This window comes from Neodiprion pinetum, chromosome 4, assembly GCF_021155775.2.
Source record: "Neodiprion pinetum isolate iyNeoPine1 chromosome 4, iyNeoPine1.2, whole genome shotgun sequence".
Classification (NCBI taxonomy): domain Eukaryota; kingdom Metazoa; phylum Arthropoda; class Insecta; order Hymenoptera; family Diprionidae; genus Neodiprion; species Neodiprion pinetum.
This window is the reverse complement of record NC_060235.2, coordinates 24,837,486-24,861,437: the sequence shown is the minus strand read 5'-3', so window position 1 is coordinate 24,861,437 and position 23,952 is coordinate 24,837,486. Positions and strand designations below refer to the sequence as shown.

Genomic DNA, 23,952 nt, shown 5'->3' with positions numbered 1-23,952 from the left:
GACAATTTTCTTTGACTACCCATAGCCATGAAAAACCTCAACCGGCTCACGCAAACACAACTCAAATACCACTAAAATTAGACGAAGGCTGGAATAATCTGGAAATAAATCTACAAACTCTTTGCAACCATGTTCATGGATCGGACTATCAAGCTATTCAAAGAATAATTGTATATCCAAATTGTCGACTTAGAAGAGTTTATTTCCAAGATAGACATTACGATCAGAATGAAACTCCGATTGAATTATGTCAGGCATTTTTTGATATGTATATGTTAAAATGGGGAATTCATTTGGTAGAAAGAAGTTGTCAGACGGAAGAAATATACACAGGTCTGTGTGTAGCAATTGATATAACCGATACAGCTAATCCTTCACTTCGTAATCTCTTTTGTGTTATAATTTTTTTTAGATCATTTTCGAATTACCACAATTGTCAAATTTTCATTCTAGTCAACATTTTTATCCCTCAATGTTTAGTTCTAGGATTTAATTTGCTCCGTGGACTTTAGATACTGGATATTATAGAGCTAAGACACTACTTATAACATAGTTTAATATAATATTAAACATGCTTTATTTAGGCCCACTCCAACCATGCGATATGGAATACTTTGCAACCGAAAGCAATATGTCTATAGGTGTGACAACTGCAAACCAATGTTCAAATGAAGATCCTCGAATAAATCAAATTAAAAAAATTATGGCGCAGGATATTGGTGTATCTATGAATACAAGCAATAATAAGAATCTAATATTGAAAAATAATTCAAAATCTGTAAACCAGTTAGGCAAGAAACTAGCGAGACTTTGCGATTATGAATTCAAAGTATTGAACAGCAAACACAGTTCCAGTATGACTAATAACACTGATAATATCTCACGTGTAATAGAGAAACGAAAAACTAAATCTGCTGACTCTTGCGAAAAGGAAGGGAAAAAATCAGATCGCAGGGGTAGAAAAAGCAAAGATCAAACACAAATCAAAGACAAGTCAACTTGGGATACCGAAGGAAAGTCTCTAATATTCAAAGGCAAACAATCAACTGTAAAATCGTTTGTACGTATAGAAAAAAGTCAGTTTTTGAAACGGCAGATCGGTGAGAATTTGCTTAATCTGAGCCTTGAAAAGGACAGTAAAAATCTGCAAAACAAGCCTTATAAGTGTAATGAAGAAACTGAATCGAAGCAGAAAATTAAAAATGAAAAGCTAATTTTGATAGATAGCACTGGCTTAGTTCACTCCTCTCCAAATATAACTACAGTGAAAGGAAATTCAAGAACACAGATCGATATGATTGTAAAAAAATTTAACTCTGACATAAGCAGTTCAAAAACCTTGAAAAACGTTGAAACTAATCGAGGTAACAGTTTGTTGAGTCACAGTGTAAAAGCTATTGAAGAAGTGATCACCGAAGTGCAAAGCATTAGAGAACAACTGATTAATTATGAAATTGAAAAAAGAATGTCCTCCGGTGAAGTAAAAAGTGCTTTGAAGGATTTTTCACACAACGTACCGCCTGTTGTTGAAGCTCAAGCAGTATTGTCAGAGGAGGGATCAAAAAAGGCAGTATTATCAACCGACAAAGCAGTGTGTAACTTCTTAGAATTACGTCATGCGGTGAACAAAAAAATTTTGTCAAGATTGAAAGACAAAGGTTTCACGATCACTGAGGTTGAATTATCAATATATAACTCTAAGAATCGAAGAAATTGTTACGGCCAAGGTAAACTAATAGAAAGTGGAAAGGGTTGTGCTGATAAAGGCAGTGGAATCGCCTCAATAGGGCCAGTAGAAATGGACTTGTCGTTAAAAAAAGAACATCTTAATTTAAACGACAAAATATGTATGCAACTCAGAAACGAGTTAGATACTGCATTGCTCCAATTAAAATCAACACAAGTTCGTGTAACAACGGAAATGGTACAGGATACTATTGGAAATATTGTGAAAGGCAAGATCCACGTACCTAAATCTGATTTTTTCACTGTTAAAGAGGCGCAGTATATAAAAAAAAAAGTTTGCAACGAAAGCATGTTCAAACATGATACAGAGACAGCACCATACGTTGAGCATATAAAAAGTAGTAAAAATACAATCGATAATTTCATTAAAAACTTGGAAAAATACTCAGGAACAGAAATCGTAAATGTTTTGTTTGAAAGGCAAACGTATGACTCTGAAGTGGAATTTAGAAGTGTTTAAAGTTGAAATCATCAATATCCTGTAACACACAGTTACGCATTAATCAAAGAAAACCCATATTATGAAAATAAAATCAGATTAGTCGAAAAACAAAGTAATTATTTGCGTCTGAAACCTGGACCAGTTCACGAAATGAATTTATAACTTCACAAAAAATTGTAAATAAAAGTACTTCAAATCTATAAAAGACATGGTTATTTCATGCGTTGTCCATAAGTAAAATTTTTTTTTCAATTGAGCAATCATTAAAACTTGGAATATTCACAGTTTGCAGCAATTTGTTTCCAAATCAGCGAAAAAAAAAATGCTTTTAAATGTACATAATTGAATCTATAAATAATGTATTATCGGCAAAAACCATGTTTTATGTTTATAATTGATTTACACCTTACAAAATTATTTCGATTCTTGTAGCTGAGGTTTGATGGGAACTTCTCATCGGATGATCTCAAGGAGTCTCCGAATTTCATTATATTATTCAATTTGGAGGAGATATGCAATGATAAAATATAGAAATGTGTCTGATTATTAGTAATATCTGTAGTATCATTGAGCTCACCGTGTGAGTTGAAGAATTATTTTTCCTCTGCATTTTTGAGGTGGAGATTTGTATAAAAACAAACAGATATGACGTTTGTATTCAGAATTCTACGTGTATTTTCGGACCTTGCAAGGGTACATCAAAAATAGCGTTTAACGTTTGGTTGTCCAGGATTGCAAGGTTGATAGACACGTTAAAACTGGAAAGAATAATCTTGAGTATCATGATTAAAACAGGTGTAAATATAGTCATGATGAAACAAGAAATGAAGGCACACGGAGAGAAATATTTATTCTATAAATTATGTCTAGTTTGCATTCAAGTATGCGGTAAGAAAAGGAAAATCTTTGTTGTATGAGTTCATTTTTAAAATAGTAGTTACTTAAAATCAACACTTTGCTTTGTTTTGTATAGGAAGGAAGAGCTTAAATTCTGCAGGTAGCTCATCTTCCGAATAGAGTCTATCAGAAAAGTACACTCTGCGTATTCTGCAATTTGCGTGAATTTGAACCCTCAGAGTTTCTACATAATTTGTCCCATAAGCTCTTCGGGTGAAGTCCGCAAGGTTAAACTGGATTTGGTTCCATCCATCATCCAATCGCATTGGCATTGTGCATATAAATGGTTTCACTCTTGTCGTTGACTGATAGTTACTTGCTCGAAATCTGCGTCGGACATTTTTATCGTCTATTACCTAGGGATAAATTTGAAAAAATGTGGAATAAGTTAACTAATTGGAAGAATGTGATTCATAATAGTATCCCTCATTGTCTTTGTTTAGTGCTGTTTGATTAATCAAATAATCGTAATTATTTCTTAATTAATAGCAGCATGTAACATAGAATTAACATTTCTGAAATTGAATAACTTTTGTGCAATTTTTATACTTGAACAAATTTAAGAATTAGGGTTCAGAATCAAATAGTAATCAGATTTATTGGAAATTTGATTGTTCGAACATTTTCAGGAAAACCCCTTTTAACTATTTTACAACGAAATTGTGCTGTGAAATAGAGGAAAGCTTTCTGAAAATTGGGAGTATTAGGGTTCCAATATTTATTTATGGTACTGACTAAATAGAACAAAATTAGATACGCACTAAGGTGTTCGTTATTTACGCCGTTTTAGAATTTTTTTCGATCGCACCCCAAAAATATGTTCAAATTATAGAATAAAAAACTCCTTTGTAGATATAAAAATTTTTGGACAATATTAACACTAACGGGGGGTTCTGTTTTGTTTTTCCATTAACAAAAATGGGCTGAAAGAATCAATTTGACGCTTGAGAACAATGTTTATATTTCCAACTAGATATAGGAAAAAATAATTTAGGCGAGCGCAGTTATTCCATAGATAATGGCACTCATTGAAACTGTAAAAATTGTGGTTTGTGAAGTATAAGCGAGTTTTGAGATGCAATATATTTTTTTTGTCCCTATACTAAGTTGGAAGTAGAAAACAGTATTCTCAAGCAACGTTGCATTTATTTTTTTTAGACCATTTTAGTTTATGAGAAAAAAGTAACTTACTGGTAAAAATAAGGAGGTTTTAGGCGGAATTTAGGGAAAACCTTCAGTTTTAGAGTGCTTATAAAGCTACCTTTCGGCAAAAAATACCGTATGTAACGGATATCAAACTGACATGTTTAGAAATTAAAATCTCAATTGTACTATACACACTAGACTGTTTCAGATTAGGGTACCTGAAGTTCGAGAGATCACTTTCAATCGAAAAGTCAAATTACACTGATACTGAGTTTCAATAAATAGTTCTTGTCGGATCATTGAAACCTAAGTGAGCATGAAAATGTAAACTTCACCTTAGTGACCTATTCCGTCATTAGTGGAACTCAGTATTGGTGACTGTTGAAGTCTTTCAACAAGCTTGATCAATTGCAACTTCAGGTTCATGTTTTTTCAAAGAATTTTCCAAATAAATCATGTAGTATGATTTGACAGATGGACTTGCTTCATTTTAATATAAATTATAACATATTTGCTACCACAGCTTGGAAAGTTTGTTCCATTTTGTCATTTTGATTATGCTACAGTACTCGAGGGAGGATATCATAAAATGAACCCATTCAAGCTTGAGTGTGAAAGATCTGCTTCCTCTTGATGTAAATAATATGCCATTAGAATGGGACTTTATTGTAGTAGTTTAACCACCAGTTTTCTTATGGGAAAATTTTGCATTTTGTCCTTGAAATTATAATAAAAGGTACTTTTTCAAACAATAGCTAAAAAATTGCTAATTCATTATTCTAAGCATATGGCAAATGGTTGCATTACATTGAAAATAGAATAGAATTGGCCTACCTGTAAGATCCATGGATCTTATCATAAATATTTATCGATTGATTCAGTGCCTTGGAGAATTTTGCTTATAAGTGATAAACCTAATATCCTTTTAAGAACTATGAACAAAAAGAGGACCTAAAATAACTGAGAAACTACAAATCCGTTAGGATGTCCAAAACTTTCAGGATCACTGAAGACCATTGAGCAATGCAATAAATAAAAATAATAATTGGTGAAAATTTGATCTCTCTCATCTTACCTGCACTTCAAATGTAAAGTATTTCTTCAGGTTCTTAATGATCATCACCAAAAATGGCAGTTTTATCCCGAGAGTTTTTCTCGGATCGGCTGGACACGTTATGTAAGTGGTGCTGACATTACTACCAAGAATTTCCAAAACTAAACTCTGAATGTCATTGTCCGTGATCCTCTTTATGTGACCATTTCTCACTTTTTTATCCCAAATTTGCAGGGGCTTGCTGCCAATGCTGTACAAAATGGATAAGAAACCACTTTGGAAAGTATTCTTGAACATTTTCAAATGAATGAATACAAATTCCAATGGTATCGGTATTTCGGTAGATTTAGTGTCAGCGGATCTCGAAGCTCAGGTGGAATGATTACAAGTTCAAATTTAGGAAGTTTCGAATGTCCGAATTATACTGATAACCCAACTTTTTATTCATATATAATTTTTTACTCGTTATCGAAGCTTTAGAATCTGTATTACTTCACTACTTTTAAAACGAGTGATCTAAAACGGCTGACTGTAAGAAACACTTATTTTTATAATATACGGCTCGGAATTTGCGCAACTTTTCGTGCAGATTTGACATTTTATCTTAAAAATTTAAAGAGTTCTTTTCCGAGACACATGCTCCGGGGTTATGATGATGTTTGGATATTTGTTTGATCGATACCATCATGATTATACTGCAATATAAGGTGGGAAACTGGGTATTGGTGGAAATACTCGCGACGAGCCAAAACTTTCAGGAGAGGCTCGGAAATTCGTATGATTACTCGACTGTCGGCTGACACAGACTGTGCGCATTGAGGTGAGTTTTCATAGGCAGCAAAAGGCAACAGCAGTGTAGTAACTTACTAGATGTTACTTTACACCAGTATTCATAGTCACTAGGTTTGTTCGTGCTAGCTACGACACTCTACACTCGCGAGTGTAAAAAGAAGTAGGGTAGTGTACTAGGGATTGCTGGGGAGTGTACGTCGGCTTCTCGAGTGTATAGCGCGAACGCAATAGTGCAGAAGATACAGAAAAGTGGGGACAAGAAAGTGGCGCACGTTACGTACAGTCGTTTTTTCCTCGAAACACTTATTAATACAATAAATTAGTATATAAGATAAAGCATCTTTGGAATTTGTTAACGAAATCTTTCATACCTTATGTTTTAAGTACACCGTTATCAAATTGAATGTTGTTTTTTAAGTAAAATACTGTACTGCTTTGTTCTGATTTGTAGTGAGGTCATAGGTTTGTTGTCACTCGAGAGTTTTAAGGTATATATCGCATCACAGTTCACTAACGTGGTGGAAAAACCTGTAGCATTCTTGCGAATTGAACCATTTACACTTTTTACACTTGGTCTAGACCGAGTGTAAAAAGTGTAACGAAAGTCTAGTGACATTTGTAAAACGAACAGCGCCATCCGACGTCACGTCCGCTAAAACGAACGCGCAAGTGTACACTTCCCACGAAAGTGTAGAAAGTGTAGCTAGCACGAACAAACCTCTTGCTTTGAGGAACAAGGATTCCTTGTATATATATATATTAGGCTGATTCAAAAAAAACGGCTAATTTTTTTTTTTCAAAATCCTCACATAAAAACTTCCGAGAAGGTGTGAAAAGACGCCTGTAAAAAGCAGAGCCCTTAATATTATTATTAAGAGGTCGCGCATCGGGAATTTCTATTTCCCGTTTAAATAACACAGGAATAAATTTTTTTAAATTTTGCAATTTCGTATTTTTGCAAAGGCTCATTGAATTAGCGGACCAAAGCATATTTTTGTAGAAAATTTGACGCTCTACAAAAAAAGTCCTTACAAAGTTTTCGATAGTCACACTCCTTCAAAAGTTATTCGAGGTCAAAGTTGAACTTACAAAAAAATTCAATGTTTTTTTTGTTTTTCGATGATACTATGAATCTTTTCGCATTATTTTGTTATAAAGAGGATAGATTTCGGAACAATTACATTTTTAAATAGTCAAGTGCATCAGTTATGGATTCTCCATGATAACATGTTTATTATTTAACATCGCATTTTTGTAAGGTAACTTTATATCGACTCGATGGGAAAATTAATGATTGGAAAAGCCCAATTAGAGTAAGATATACATATTAAATATTTCTTTATAACAAAATAATGAGAAAAGATTCATAGTATCATCGAAAAAAAAAAACATTGAATTTTTCTGTAAGTTCAACTCTGACCTCAAATAACTTTTGAAGGAGTGTGACTATCGAAAACTTTGTAAGGACTTTTTTTGTAGAGCGTCAAATTTCCTACAAAAATATGCTTTGGTCTGCTAATTCAATGAGCCGTTGCAAAAATACGAAATTGCAAAATTTAAAAAAATTTATTCCTGTGTTTTCTAAACGGGAAATAGAAATTCCCGATGCGCGACCTCTTAATAATAATATTAAGGGCTCTGCTTTTTACAGGCGTCTTTTCACACCTTCTCGGAAGTTTTTATGTGAGGATTTTGAAAAAAAAAATTAGCCGTTTTTTTTGAATCAGCCTAATATATACGCTTATATATATATGTACTACTCACTACATCAGTGATCTAGGTAAATTATATTACTTTCTGATTCTGCCATACACTTGTATTTCTATACTTATTGAACTTTTATCGTAATGGTCTATTACTTGTTTATCACCGAATGAAACAAATTCTGAAGGGCTTTTTATTTGAATAATATTTCAGAGTTTAAGATGGATAACATGAAATTTTCATCAGTTTGCACAGTTCAAGCTGGATTTGCAAAACATCTCGGTTATCATCATCTTGCATAAAAAATAAACTGTTGACTTTTCAACATTTTTGTAATTGTTTATTGATTTCGAATACAAACCGACAATGTTCGGAATGGTCAAACCCATTCTTGCCAAGTCTATTCTGTTAGCTCCATCCTGAAGACCCATAAAAACTTGGCAGGCATTGAAAATTTCCGTAGTACTAATTTGTAATTTTTGTACAATTTACAATAATAAATTGCTGCTGCCTCAACGCAGGAATAAATTATAATTTTTGACAATTTGTTATTGTTCCAGAAATTAAAATTATAATTTAGAATTTACAACTGGAGTGAGGCTATCTTTACTTTCCTGCTGTTCAACTACAGAAACTTCATATACTTCAAAACTGATTAAATTGGATGTAAGAGACATACACAGACTTGGCATTACATGACTTCCACAGTCATCGGTTACATTATAAGTGAGACAATTATTTAATCGATTTGCAGAGAAAATCATGTCGCAATCGTAGCCAACAGTTCTAAAATTGGATATTTATTTTGTTCAACTATTTATTTTCGTTCCAAAACGAAGAATCCATACTACGGGTATTGACGATTTTAATAGCAGCATAAAAACTCATGATCAGTACATTTCTAACGGAATCAATCCATACTTCAATATCTGTGAAGTTCGATTTTTAGCATAACTAACTAGGATTACGGTTAAATATCAAAAATTGTTTTTAGAACTGTTGCGCATAAAATTATTTTTCCCAAATATCTTAGATTTTATATTGATTATAATACTTTAATATTTTACCAACTATCTCTATAAGGCGTGTAATACATTAATGTGGGTAACGTAAGGCTCATTTGAGCTTCATCTTCTGGAGTTACATGATTCGTTTTCTATTGAAACAGCCGTGCCTGTTACTGGTAGTTAACAAGAACTCCCACTGGTTGACTCACTGTTTAGAACGTGATTTGGCATAAATGTAATACGAAATATTCCTTATCAGGAAATACCTCATACACTAGAAGATACTAGCAGTAACAAAAAACATTGTTGCATATTATAAATTGTTTGCTATATACATTTTTTGAATAATTTAATATATACGTTTACGTTGGAGCTACATTCAAAAAATCTAAATCAGGTGAAAGCAAATTCAAAATAATTCCATCCGTATCGAATTTTACTGAGCCTTTTTTTGGGCAGGAGCTCAGCCCGGACATTGCTGCTAGTATTCAACTGTTATGCACTTGTAGCCGAATAATACCACCATATCGTATTTCGTTCAAATCAGTAATCCAAGGGATGGGAGGTCCTATTGTAAAACAATTTTTGGCTTTACTCAAGTTTCGGGACTCTTCAAATTTTTTTATCTCAAAATTTTTCATTATTTGCTACATCAAATTCAGTTGATATTCTGTTATATACAATTTGTAGCTGAGTTTCATGAAAAAGAATTACGAACCCCATTCACACATAGACCCATGTGAAACTACAATGCGATATCTGGGAAAATGAACATTCATCAACTTGTGAAGTAATCTATAAACAACTTGACAAAATGGTAAGTATATATTGTAAAAAACAATGATAAAGAAAAAAAACGCGTGAATATGAAAACAATTCACTCAGAGTAACTTGCAATGTTTCAAACATCTCAAACGCTTGCTTAGCGTGAAAAAAACTTGGTATATTAATTAAAAATTAACGATCATTCATAGTTTGAAATTTTAATTAATATTGTAATGTATGCAATATGAATAATGAATATAAGATAACGTTGCTTGGGAGTTTCAGCACAGAACTTCACGTACATGTCTATGAAAATAAAATTGAAAACCAAAGCGTCAGTTACATTTTAAAAGAAAATTAAAATAAAATAAATGTGCAACCTAATTTTATTTTGCCTCGATCCTGTACTGAGCTCCAAATTGCCTACATCCATTATTATATTATGTGAATGTTTTTTTTTTTTTTTTATCTTTTTTCAGTATTTTTTATTAACGGTAATATTTCAAAATTCGATACGTCGTATGAATCTAATTCTTACATTTAGAAGAATTAAATTAGAATTGTTGAAAATAATTACAAGACGAGACGAATTTGAAATTTTACCTCTGTATGTTTATCAAAACTTCCAATTCAACATCTTGTACAAAGTAGCGATTTCCAGTTTACAAGTTATTCATGAAAGCTTTGATACATCTTTTCTTATCTCTTATTACATTAGATATTAACATGAATATAACCTCAGAGTGCTTCTAGGCCCTGTTTTAAAAGCACGTTGGAGCATAGAACAGTGTACATCAAATTACCTATCTTTTTCCGTTTTTTCTTTGTATTTTCTGTGATTTCAATTTTCAAATATATATTTTATTTTATGCAACACAACTCGACAGATTTACTGTCAGAATCATCTAACAATATTGGCTGATTTTGTATGCATGATACTTGATAACTTTATTATTTATTTACGAATATTGTTATGAGATTTTGATAAAAAAAAAATTGGAATAATAAATATTCATGTTTTGTACAAGAATCTATCTAAGCGTTAGATTAAAATGAATCGAAAAAAGAAACTATTGATTTATATTCAATTCACATATCAGTGTTAGGTAATTAGATATAGTTTACATTCATGGCAATTGATCTGTAACGTCAGAAGATAGTTATAGATGGCCGCATTTTATCTCAGATATCAAAATCCATTGATTTTGGAAATTGTGGACATTATTACAGCATTGAATTAATAATAAGAAATTTTCATTACTTTGTTGGGCTCATACATATAATTTCTATCAAATTAATCTGTATTGTTTGCATAAGAGCAATTTTCATTTTTCGGTTTCAATACTAACACGAGCTTATTTTCCAAATACTTTCAGTACAACAATCACATGTCAGTAGAAAGCACTTAGCAAAATATAAAAAACACTGTTAAATTAAAATTGAATCGAAATTTATCCAAAGCCCGTTTTCATTTATTTGATAATGGCTCCATTTAGCATGTTGTTTTTAACTTGATTACTAATGTGTAAGCCATCCCCTGAGGCTCCCTTATCTTTTTTGTTTTGCGGGTTTGTTACATTGTCTAAGCCAAGTTTGCTGAGAGTGCGCAAAGCTGTGAGCGCAGCTTGATCTCGACTTGCATCTGTTGTTGGTCCAGCACCATGACACACCTGGGGCGGATCAGTGCTCAGAGAGACAAGAGAAAGGAATTCGTTATGGTTGCCCTAGAAATCGGAGAATCGATATTGGATACATGGCACACACTTCATTCGTGATGGTGGGAGATAATACCATGTAGTATCAATCAAGATCATTATAAGATGTGAAATCAAAAATTCCTTAACCAGTGTGGCTACTCGATTTGGTTTTGAAAATGCTCCTGAATGTTTCATTTCCTTGATTGAAATAACGTATTTTTCTTGACTTTTTGCTTCGGCACATGGTATTTTGTATTACTTTATCTGTATTTTTAAAGTTGCTGAAATTGAATTGTTCTTTAATAAAAAATAGAGAAGGTCGGAGTTTCTAGTAAATGTGAAGTTTCTGTTTACGGCATACACATTCACATTCTTATTAATCCCATCATTATTGTGATCGAATGAAGTAAACCAACAACTACAAGTATTTAGGCGTTTGTTGGCAATTGCCAAAACTTATACTATAGTTGGTGTGGTATAGGCAAAATTTACGCATAATATTATAACTACCTCGGTTACTACCAGAATGTACCTAATCGACAAATAGGGTATAGTGAGGTACCAGCATGGTACATGAACCGCGATGGATTCGGGCCGATTTAAAGCAGGAACTTCCGATCGACAAATCATTTTCAAAATAGGTGCCATTGTAATGCTCATTAGAAATTTCAAGTATACACATTGTTTTGTTTAATAGTACGCAATTAAAAATACAGTCACATATGTTATACTCTCACGATGCATTCATTGTGGTAAATTATTTATTGAAAATAATGTAAAAAACACCTGTGAATTTGAAAAAATGGTATGGAGAAATATTTTTGAATAAAACAACAGCATAATAAGAATAGCACTACAACAAAGGGCCTAACATCTACTACGTGTAGTGATGCGGAAATGATAACCCCATAGTTGGTGTAAACACAATAAAAAATTTTTAAATCAATTTCAAAAATCGGGAAATTGAAAACCAAAACCAGAAATAATACAGCAAATAGATTGGCCGTTGTAGTTCAGCAGGGTAATTGTTTTTTATGTGTCATTCAGATGTGGAAAATGGTTGGTTCCCCCCCACTGCCATCACTGCCACCACCACACCATTAAACCCTGATCGTCGTATTTGGATAACATATTTGACACTTGAATACTACAATGATTTTTCATAACTTATTATATTCTTTGTTCCACCTGAATGTAACCTCTCATAATAATGAATATACGTATCATGTTGAACATACCTTTGGAAAGTCGCTGAACTGTATGTCAAAGCTTAGTAGCTGAGCCAAATACCTCAACTGATCTTTGGGGGAAACAACGGGTGTCTGATGCTGTTGCTGACCACGTAATTCCTCAGCTACAGCTTGAACACTGGGTCCTCCACCAAGTTTTGATTCCTGGCCTCCATCTACCAACAGAAGCCCGGGAACTAGTTGTCGTCCAGTTGTACCTGGAATTTGAATATATGATTGACTGACTGTTGCTGCCAGATCCACAGCCGTAATTATCTATACCAATCATAATAAAGACCCTACCGCCAACAGAATGATTCGGAATTTCGTTGACCTGATCTTCTTCTAAGAACGTAACCTTCCTTGGTTTTCCCTCAGAATTTTCATTATCTCCTGTCTTGATTGAAGGCTTAACTGGCTGAGGCTGCGGTTTACTATATCCCAATTGCATTAGTAGTGCTTCAGCAGCAGCTCGTTTAGCTAATTTCTTATTTGGCCCAACTCCTTGAGCAGAATTTGATCCGACAGTAACTTCCATGATGAATTCTCTACGTCGTGGAGCGCCCTTTTCATCTACAAGTGTATAAACCGGTTCTCTTTCGCGTTTTGCTTGTTGAATTTGGATGAGACGAGAAATGGGATTCACTTCCTCGGCCGCCTCAGGCTCAGTGCGAGGTTCTTGATAAACTTTTATGAGATTTCGTGATTTTTTTTTGGTTGCTGGTGGTTTTCGTTTTAAACGCTGTACAGAGGGAGTTTGAATTGTAAGAGGAATAGGAGGGAGGCGTTTTAACTCATCCAGCATTAATTCTGCGGCACGCTTTTTCGATACCTGAAAAAAAAATTTTCAAGTATAATGGAATATGTTTATAGACGTAATTTTAAACAAATCTGGAGGCTTACCTTCTTTGATGATCCCTCTCCAGTTGTAGTTCTATCCCCAACTGTACATTTGGTAACAAAAATTCGGATATGTGGCTTGCCTCGTTCTGATACAACTTCGAAGTTTACCGAAAGGCCTCGTTTCAATGCCGTCTCATGAACAAGCGAAACAGGGCTTTTCAATTCCGCATTAGGATCATCTATTCCATTCAATGTTCCATTGTCGTTTACAGCACAAGTGTTTGTTATTTCTTCAGGCAATGGTAGCTGGCGCAGTTGTTCCAAAGCTCGGCTAGCGGCGTCGTGGCGTGCAGCCTGTCCAGTAACACCTCTTCCAAGAAATTCGCGGTCTCCAACCTAGAGCAATTAGTTACGTTATGCTTTGTTTAAATGCGACAAGATTTGTCGATCAGCAAAGATGAATTTTAGGCAACGAACCTTTAATATGAAGAATAGGAATTCTCGACCTCGTATATAATCTATTATTGAAGCTTGGTGATCGGTCAATTATGTAAACGTATTTTTTGTTAACGTTTCGGCCCGGATATGGGCCCTTCTCAGAACGATTTATTTATTTAAATGTCAAGAACAACAAAAATTTTTTATAAGAAAAGTACAATCAGACATTAAATACAGTAGATGTAATACTCTTAGGGCTATTATATATTATAAGTTAATGAGTACAATTTTGATTAATTGAAAAAAAGATAGACTTAGAGAGTTATTTACCTTTTTATAGTAAGCGGACTAAGATACAGTCGAATTCATAATTTACAATTTGTGGAGACAATGTTCTTTGAATAACGGTAGTCAATGTCGGATCCTCTGGTTGTTTAACGTGTAGGAGTTACAAGTTGGAGGTCATTAATTAAAAAGATTAAAAAACTATGTATCTTCACAATCTATATGTCATTGTATTAAAAGGTTTTAAAGAGGTTTTTTTAGCAGTAAAATTAGTTTGCACAATGTCCTAGAAAGTGGAGCTGGGATCTTTATGACTATGTTCTCCATGTCTGACAAAAATTTATTTTTTTAGTACTCATTAACCTATAATATATAATATCCCTAAGAGTATTACATCTACTGTATTTAATGTCTGATTGTACTTTTCTTATAAAAAATTTTTGTTGTTCTTGACAGTTAAATAAATAAATCGTTCGGAGGAGGGCCCATATCCGGGCCGAAACGTTAACAAAAATACGTTTACAGAATTGACCGATCACCAAGATTCAATAATAGAACGAACCTTTAATGTTACAACATAGAGTCCTTGCTGCTGTGATTGAAATCCACGGTTATAGGTTGGATAACGTGGGGTCAGCATTCGAGGAAAGTTTCCATATCCATGTGGCACAAACTGTTGCAGAGGGGCTGGAGGAGCCTGGCTAAATGTGTAAACTGTTGGTTCACCACGTTTCATTGCTAAAGCGTTTAATTCCACTGTTGGTGGTAGATGTTCTGAAATTATTGGATAAAATTTAGAAATCTGTGAATTCCCTAAAAATATTATTTCTTGGGGTGAAATGCAATTAGAGTAAAACCTGTTTTCTTAATAACTTTTTTTAAGTTTATCAATATGACATACATTGATATAATTGCAAATTAGACCAAATTCGAGTAATCCTTTTAGCTATTCGAAGCGCATGAAGTACTAATGGGTCAGTTATATAACTTCGACAAAATAGTGCCCTCTCCTATATTCATTTCTCATATAAGAGCTCGTCCAATCAAGTAATAATCAATTGAAAAATGAAATCGTAACTAGTATCTCTTGAACTTTTGTATGTCCCTGAGATTTACTTTGTATTTCACTAGTACCGCAGACATACATACTTTAGCAGATTGCCTGTTTGCTATTACCGTTTTTTATTTTGGAGGACTGGATGAATAAATCTTCGTTTTATTTTTTTTTTTTCTATTACAACATAAATGCAGAATTTCGATATTTTACGTTCACGTGCCAGAATTTTATCTTTACATTAATATTTCGAAGCTCGAGCAAGAACTTTCATGTTCCCATTGGAATTTACATAATTTAATGACTCAGTTTCATAATTATCGCCAAATTAGTCATGTAACCGACCCCCTAATGTTAAATTCTATGTTATTAAGACAATCGGCAATGAGGGTGCATTATTAATTGTTACCAGAAGCAGCCGGACATTTTCCTGGATGTAAGATCCTCATTGCCCTTGCTGGTTTTGGCGGTGGATGTCTGTACCAGGTATCTTCAAGTGCTTTTGTGGCTGCGCTATGCTGTGCTTTTTTAATGCTTGGACCTTCGGCAACAAATTCTTCATCACCAAGTTTTAGAGTAACAGTAAACTTTTTTTTATGTGCAGGGCCTTCTTCATTGGTTAATCTATACTGGTGTTGGATTTTATTAAATCTTGCGAGTTCATTGACGAGACACATCGGAGTTTTCTCTTTCATGTTTGCCAAATTTGTATTATTTGTGTTGATTTGGTTCTGATTTGATGGACTCTGGTCCCTGGACTCTCCGTTGTCTTCATTCGGAGGTGAATTATTCTGTTCCGCATTCTGTTGATTATGCAGTTGCTGTTGAGACAGTTGGTCAGTTTGATGTTGTCCTTGTTGAACAGTGAGTTGAGTGGGAAGAGTACCAGCAACTGTATTGCTCTGGTCGATTAATCCAACGTTAGCCATTACGCCTGGGGAAAGTTGAAAATTAAGGTTTACTGCTACGTAATTATAAATGTTAAGAAATTAAACTTATTAAAGGAGGTTCATCATCCATAAAGCATGTTTGCTCTTATAATTCAGTGAGTTCGAAAGAAAAATACAATCTTAGTAAGCTAGAAGTTGTCTCCAACCAAGGAGTCAACATTTCTTAATCGAGAAATTCAATTACTAAAAAACCGTGGAAAAATTCAGGAAAAAATTACAGCAAGTGAAATGAGTACCACAAAACTACTACGAAAATTTAAAAAACTTAGGGAACCTTTGTTGAAGATACAAAACTTTCGAAGTACCGGGTATTACAGGAAAAAAGAGTCTTTGACTGCAGCACAATGTATTTTGAATTGCGTTCACTCACAAAGGAATTTTCTTAATATCATAACTTGCACGTCAATTCGTTCTTATTAAAATTATTCAACAGTTTTTTTTCTAAATATTTTGGCATCATCTTCATCAAAGGAGTAAAACCTGTTTCAATATTTGTAATCTAAATGTTGGATTAACTATACTAAAATTGACCACTCCAGTGTTTTGCTGTTTATTTTTCATTGCTGATTTCAGCATCACTGTTTAATGAAATATTTGTGAAATTTAAGCTGAAAATAAAAGTTGCATAAGAATCGATTAACAAACTTGAAATTTAAACACACGCTGGTGATGAAGTGGCTAAACTGAAGCCTGTTGAATTTATGAACCCAAGCATTTGGTTTTTTGTACTTTTTCTTGATTTCGTTAAGAAAAAAATTAAATGGCTTGACAAACACAAATCTAAACTCTGTATAATTTCAAATGGAATCCCATAATTTCTTCCTAATATATAGCACAAGAATATTTTTAAAGATTTTTCAAACACAGTTTAATGTTAAACGTTATTTTATAATGAGTTACCGATAAAAACTACGTGCCCCTTATGGACGTGTGTAATTCCCAGTTTTCCCAAACTATAGAAATACCTGATAAATTCTAGTTTCACCAGTTTTCACCATCTGTTGCCACCCTAAAATAGTACAGAAAAAATGTCTACTTATTTCTAGGCTTAAATGGTAAAGTATTATACATAAAATGCTAAACTTAAACAGACCTTCTATGCAACCTGTTGGTCCAAAAAAGAGTCGTAAGTCTTCAGCAGTGTAGTTTAACGAGGAAAGATGTTTTTTTGCCTCTGCCACATTTAGTAGAAGTAACAGACTTGCCACTATTGCGAAACAGTGGCGGGCTGATAAAATCAAATAAATCATATTGAAAATGGAGTTTGGTAAAAATTCTAAACTTGTGGCTCTGCCGTAATAATTTATCACCCTACAATTGCATCTAAAATTTTCTTCTTAGAACAATAATGTAAGTAATAAAATAAATATTAGCATTTTTCAAATCTAGCAGAATGGTTGTAAAAACTGAAATTTTACATTTTTTTACTTCGACAGATATTCCAGCCAAAATCCATGGTTTTTTTGCCCAATATATTACATCTTCCAGAACTTAGATTCTTTTCACACACTTACAGCTACCTTATACACTGGATCCTCTTATCATCACCTTGCTGTCTCGGATCTCATACCGCATCAGGATAATGCTTCCTCTACTCCTAAACTGCAAATAGCTAGTGCCTTGGATCTTTCCTTCCATAAATACACACTCACGTCATCTTCGATTCCAACATCTAAATTCACTTCTCTGCACTTTTTCCTCCTTGACATTTTTTCATTGTACTCCATATATTTTTTACAGTAAATCAATTATATACTCAAACATTAAACTCCTCAATCCAAGTTTCCCTTCTTTCTTCTTAACCTTTGTATATGCACGTAATCGGTAGGTTGCAAACCTAAAATATGCTATCAGTGATGGCCGCTCATCGTGATCACATCATTTGTCCCGTAATAAATGTATACCACTTGTAAAATTTAAGAAAAAAAAGTTCGGCACAGTATGCTTCAACAATTTTGCTATTAATATCGATGTTTAGCTTTTATGTTATAAAGTTACGCATTACTAAGCCGTTACTATCACTGTTTTATAACATTTTGCAAAATTTCTGTAACCATGATCGAAACCTGCCATTTCCCACCTTAGATCCCCAAATTTGCCACATAAAAATTTTGGGTAACTCGTTTTACAGAGTGTCATAAGACTTCCATAGATAAAATTTCAACAGTTTTCTACAATTTTAGGCAGAAAGTCTAGCGCTTGGGACTGATAGACTCGTAAAACCTAGGTAATATCTAAATGATCATTGTCAGGTGTAAAAGTTCATAATTAAACATGATGGAAGAGCATTCAATTTTTCACTAAATTTAATTACGTGCAAAGTACCATTACCTTTAACCCTTTCGGCCCGATCGGTGACTATGATCACCCAACGCCCGACGCTCGCTCTGTCCGAGCGGTGACTATAGTCACCCAACGCCTGACGCTCGCTCTGTACGAGCGGTGACCATGGTAACCCAACATTATGTTATAATTTTTTAAGCATTTTTTTACGAGCGACTGCACTCGCTCTGCGTAAGATAGCGTGGTATTGTGCGTCTGACGGGCGCTTGCAGTTGTTCCGCAAGTACGGACGCTTGCCGCGACTGCTCGGTCAGCGGGGACGGCGCGACGTAGAATGCGTCCGTAGCGAAAGGGTTAAGCAACTAAGAATCTGTTGTAAGTATATTCAGTATTTTCGTGGATTTTCCGGAATCCCTTGATTCCGGACGATGATGATGATTACACAAACAAAATTGCTAACACTATTATTGCCCAAAGTCTGAAACGATTGCATTACTTTGAAGAGAGAAAAGTATGAAATGAGGATTGATTAACCAGCACTTCGACGTCCCTTTGAAGGATCCAAACTTATTGTACCCGCTAGTGCATAACTTTATTGTAACTTCATTAATTGTTGAGACACTGTCATTTTTGCTGAAAAATTGAAATCACTCAATAATTGGTATTTCCAAAGTGTGGTGGAGTCACTCTGTGGAAGAAATATAAAAATTGATCATTTGATTTTGTTTGTAATACTGCTAGTTTAAAGTTTGGCACGAGAAATTGAGGCTGCTGTAACGAAATAACCTCGCTCATTGTAATTGAGCTTAAAGAATCTGAGAGCATACACGGCAGAACCAAAAGTTTATACAGAGCTCAAAACATTATATTTTACATGTAAATAACTTACTCTTCATTTGTGGAGTCATGACTATTTGCAACTAAATTATAGGGCACACATATCTGATGAGTGTTCTAAATAACAGCAATGACTAAGCTCGTTTTCGGGTAATTCCCTGTATATTTGTAATATCTGCGTAATAAACAATCTGATAATTGGGCCGGTAAATGGCGGATTGAATGCGTTCTAAAAATCACGAGTTTCGTGACCACTACAACAGTGTCTAACTATGTTGAGAACCTTGAGCGCGATGAGCGCGATCCACAACGCAACGCGTACTCATGCGGCTTAAGGATATACGGGGCAGTCTATACTCAACCCACCTACTGCGAAAATTGATATTTTTGATTTGGCTGAAATTTTGCTGTACTTTCACATTCTGTGAAAAAAGATTCCTTGTTATTTTAAAATTTTTTCGTATAGCTGTTCGAGTAAAATATGAAGTTTTAATTGAAAAAAAAAAGTGACTCAATATTGAAAATTAAAAAAAAATAGAACGAGCGTTTCCTCCCCAATGAAACCGGCGTAAAATTTGTGCAAAAGACAGTGGTATTTTTGAAGATTTCTCAAAAAAAGAAATCGATCGATACACCTAAGTTTAAAAATAAGATTTTAATTTTGAAATGCAAAAAACTTACGTATAAAAGCTTTTGATATTTTATTACATTTATTGATTTTTCAAAAAGATAGAAGCATTTGAAATATAAACGAGTAAAATTTTCAAAAATACATAACTCATCAATGGCTAAACGAAATAATTTGAAAAAAAATCAAGGTCACTTTTTTCACAGAGTAAAAAAAAAAAAATAAGTTAAGTTTCAGCCAAATCAAAAATGTCAATTTTTGCAGTAGGTTGGATTGGTATAGAAAAAGCGTTCTCAAAGAAGTAAGAGCGACACAGTAAGTCTACGTATTTTCTCTTTCTATGGTAAGAGCTTACCTATCGTAATTGACTACCACAAGTAATGTTTAGCCCAGTTTTTCTTTGAACTTTCGAGGCTTGGTGAATTTTCAAGAAATAAACAATTACATCAAATAAAATCATTGATACAGAAGCAGTGTAGAGAATGGTATCAACAATTACTCATACTTCACGTAGTCTCTTGCTATCATCTAATTTCAACAAAACTTCGCAAGTTTGTAGCGTGAAATTTTCACATTAATAAAATGTATTGTATGCATAAAAAATGTTCAGTGCTAACTTTATGGTGATAAATCCTCATGAAAAACATCTGTCTCTACGTCAGCAAGACATGTGACATGCAAGACAGAAATGATATATCTCGGCGTACCTGCTTAAAAAGGCAAATTGTGCCATACAGGTTTAAAATCTTCAGTAAAACAATTATAAATTATTTGTATACGTGTTTCTAAACTAAGTCCATTAAAACCTTCATGCTAAGTTACGGCTATTTAACGTTGAGATATGCCTTTTTCATTAAAGATCACTAATAATTAATTTTTAATAATGAAATTTGAACAGACTCAATTATGTAATTTATCACATATTTTCATTCCCTCTCGGAGAAATCACAAGTACACCGTTTGCTGAATAAATTATTTCTTTCAATAAAAGGCAAACTGATTTATCAAAACTATTTATATAGAAGAGCAGAGTGATGGTGAAATATGTGAAGATAATTTAAAGTTGTTCAAAGATATTTTGCAGAGTTGGGGTGAAAGTTGAAGAAAATTTGGTTCGAAAACATCACTTATTTACGGTGATAAGATGAAGTGAAAACATATATAGCAATAAATTACATGAAATGATATTGAAATCTGAGCTTGCCCTTTTCTACGTCATTGTTCAATTGCTTTTTCACAATAAACGAAAAAAGAAAGCACCAGAACATCAAAAGTTGTCATGTACAATGAAAGTACATCAATATCTTCAATTGTTAAACTGTTACATTGATTATTTCGAAATGAAACAAATTACTTTGTAATTGAAAGTCGGGTGTATAATTATGAATTGAACATACCATTAGTGTGTTGCGAGTTGATTCCAAGCAACACTGGCTGTCGAGGATTGTTCTGAGGAGCGATACCGTGTGGTATTTGGTGAGGAGGATGTTGATGTGCAGCCATCGCTAATTGTTGTTGAGGGTGCGGTATGTGTGGACTTCGATGTTGATGAGGATGCTGCGGCTGGTGTGGATGCTGCTGCATCGGATGCATAGGTCCTGCCATCCTAAAATCCATCATTTCATGATATTAGTTAAACCACGTCCAAAATTTTGTAATTTATATAGATTAGAGACCATTTCGAACTCATTTTCTGAAATTTTTGAAAATTGATAAACTTACCAACTTATGAGAATAATGAAATAATTTGAAATTTCATATAGCGAATATTTTTATTTCATCAAATCACCTTTGGATATATAATTCTTGAAAACTGCAAATTCATATGGGATCCTATCCCAGTTTCTTGTGGGTAGACACATAAGTATAGGTAGTAAAAAATTGTATTACATCTGTATGTCTACATACATAAGTACACTCTCTTATGAGAACTTGGAACAGAATCCTATATGAATTTGCAGTAGGGTTTCTATTTCAAAATGTGATTATCAGACACATTATTTTGTTGTAACTTACTATACTTTATTTGCAAACATCATTTGTGAAATGAACCTTTCATGCAAATGATAAAAAATAAAATTCCTTTTCTCAGAAATAATTGAGGTAGAAAAGTTGGAAACTTTAAACCAAAAAAAAAAAAACATTGAAAAAAGTACTGTTTTACAGTTGTAGAATGATTATGAAGGACTTAAATTTGCAAAATAAGAGTACTTTCTATATTCTTTATTACACTTTAACGAATTTTAGACAATCCCAAAATTCCAAGATAACCATTTTCTGCAAAAGGTACTGTTATATTAACATTATATAAACTTTAGTATCATAGACGTATAGCTTGTAAGACATTGTAGCGAAATACATTTTAATCTCAGTTTTCTAAAGTTTGATATCTAGAATTAAAAATGATTTAGTTAAATATTTATGAATTTTTTTTATTAGGAACAAATGAAACTGTAATGATAAATTTATTGAAAATAAAGTGAATTATTACTGTATATAGAAAAGCCATTTTTTACATTATTTTGAACACGTGTTCATTGGTATTTGCGTTTTTTCTTCAGGGTCGACAGGGGATAACCAGATATGAAGGCCCTTTTTTTATTTTGTAATGGTAATTTACAAAATGCAAATGTTATTTGAAATAAATATACACACCTATTCTGCTCTCTGAGTTGATTTTGCATCGAATGATGTTGGTGTCGCAACATCCTACCAAAACCCACTCTTCGAAACCTGAAAGATGAAAAAATAAATAGAAGTTGAATTCAAACATATTAGAGTTAAATTTTTAATGCATGGTATAACCACAAATCATGAAATAAACAAGTTCGTCTTAAAGCTGAATTCTGTGTGTCAGGTTCACATTTGTGGGTAAATTTTTTTTCATTCTGTATCAAATTTTCCCGAGAGAATTACTCTGAAAGATTGACTACAATAACTAAACATTGGTGAAATATTTGTAAAGTTTTTAAAGGGCAAGAAGCGGACCGTTTTGCAGTCAACGTAAAATAAACAATACTCCGAAAAGCGCAACAATTAACTTGGAATTATTATGTCACGTAATCATTAGCATGTAACATAAAAGTTTGAACCTTTTTACGGATTAACGTGCGACACACGCGTAGTGAAATTAAATCATAAACACTGTTAACTATTGGGATATTTATTGTTAGAGTAGAGTGTGAAGCTGGTTTGTGAAGGAAAGTTAAAATAAGCGATCGCTCAAGATTGCCTAATTAATATACCGTTTTAATTTTTTCAGCGAAGGTTAGATCGTTGAACGACATTATCTGCCATCGAATGATCATTCAATTCATCATTGTAAAGTAACTATTATCTATTAATAAATCGGTCAATACACAATGGGCTTGGTCCGGCGAGGACCGGAATGCGAATGATAAACCGAGTGGGATCTCCTTACCGAAAGCCCGTCTATTTCACGAAAAACTTCTGCTCTGACGACGGAGGAATTTTCAGCGAAACAGATCGCGTCACTTAAACGAACACTTTATGCACCCTTTTACCACGTTTGGCAAACAGTAAAGAAAATCAGTCTGTAGACTAAAATGCGGCCATTTTGATGTGTGATCTGAGCTCGCCGCCGTTGCCTCCCTAGCGAAGTCAGCGTAAGCATGCGACAACGCATACACCGATTCGCCCCACCTGCCGCTTTTTTTTCACTCCGACATCGGCGATTTTCCCACATATTTCCAATTCCTACTGTCAATAATTGGGGAAATGCTGCATCTTTCGGTCCGCGGGATAACGTCCTAAGATTCCGTGATAAAAATCTCTCGTTATTTGAAAAACTCGATCGCCAAATACAACGAAATTACTTTCGTCGGATTTCGGAGTTGAACGCCCGTCACGGCACGTTGTAAAATCAGTTTATAACCTAGAACTGGTACGAAATTAACCTGCGACGAATTCCCGGTCTCCATTATATCATTACTTTGATTACGGTAACCCGCTTCATAAGTAATTGGGCAAAAAATTAACCGTTTACTACAGGTACTGAAGTCTCATGACCGGAGTTCCTATCCGTTCATACAGGATCTGTTTAATTATAGATTTCTCCATGACTGTAAATAAAGGAAAATATCACATGTATTTTCATACTTCTGCGATTCGAAATATTTACGGAGTGAAAATTAT

At 33.7% G+C, this 23,952-nt stretch overlaps 2 protein-coding genes across 6 annotated transcripts; both read right to left on the bottom strand.

Annotated features, from left to right (window-relative positions):
• Positions 1-3,013: 3,013 nt before the first annotated feature.
• Positions 3,014-6,129, bottom strand: Bug22 (cilia- and flagella-associated protein 20). Its single transcript, XM_046624243.2, has 2 exons — positions 5,307-6,129; positions 3,014-3,441 (listed from the first exon to the last, which is right to left on the bottom strand). The coding sequence occupies exons 1-2, from the start codon at positions 5,580-5,582 to the stop codon at positions 3,136-3,138; spliced, it is 582 nt and encodes a 193-aa protein (XP_046480199.1). The 5' UTR covers positions 5,583-6,129; the 3' UTR covers positions 3,014-3,135.
• A 1,965-nt stretch (positions 6,130-8,094) lies between these two features.
• Positions 8,095-23,631, bottom strand: stau (double-stranded RNA-binding protein Staufen). Of its 5 annotated transcripts, none has more exons than XM_046624233.2 (10): positions 23,219-23,631; positions 22,453-22,530; positions 21,195-21,403; positions 17,143-17,277; positions 15,509-16,033; positions 14,608-14,819; positions 13,383-13,718; positions 12,783-13,311; positions 12,489-12,697; positions 8,095-11,277 (listed from the first exon to the last, which is right to left on the bottom strand). In XM_046624233.2, exons 2-10 carry the CDS (start codon positions 22,503-22,505, stop codon positions 11,026-11,028), a joined length of 2,460 nt encoding a protein of 819 aa, XP_046480189.1. In that variant the 5' UTR covers positions 22,506-22,530; positions 23,219-23,631; the 3' UTR covers positions 8,095-11,025. The 5 variants fall into 5 exon arrangements, with proteins under 5 accessions (XP_046480189.1, XP_046480191.1, XP_046480192.1 ...); XM_046624235.2 differs by lacking the exon at positions 23,219-23,631 and adding an exon at positions 23,043-23,115; XM_046624236.2 differs by lacking the exon at positions 17,143-17,277 and having other exon boundaries at positions 23,219-23,489.
• Positions 23,632-23,952: the final 321 nt, after the last annotated feature.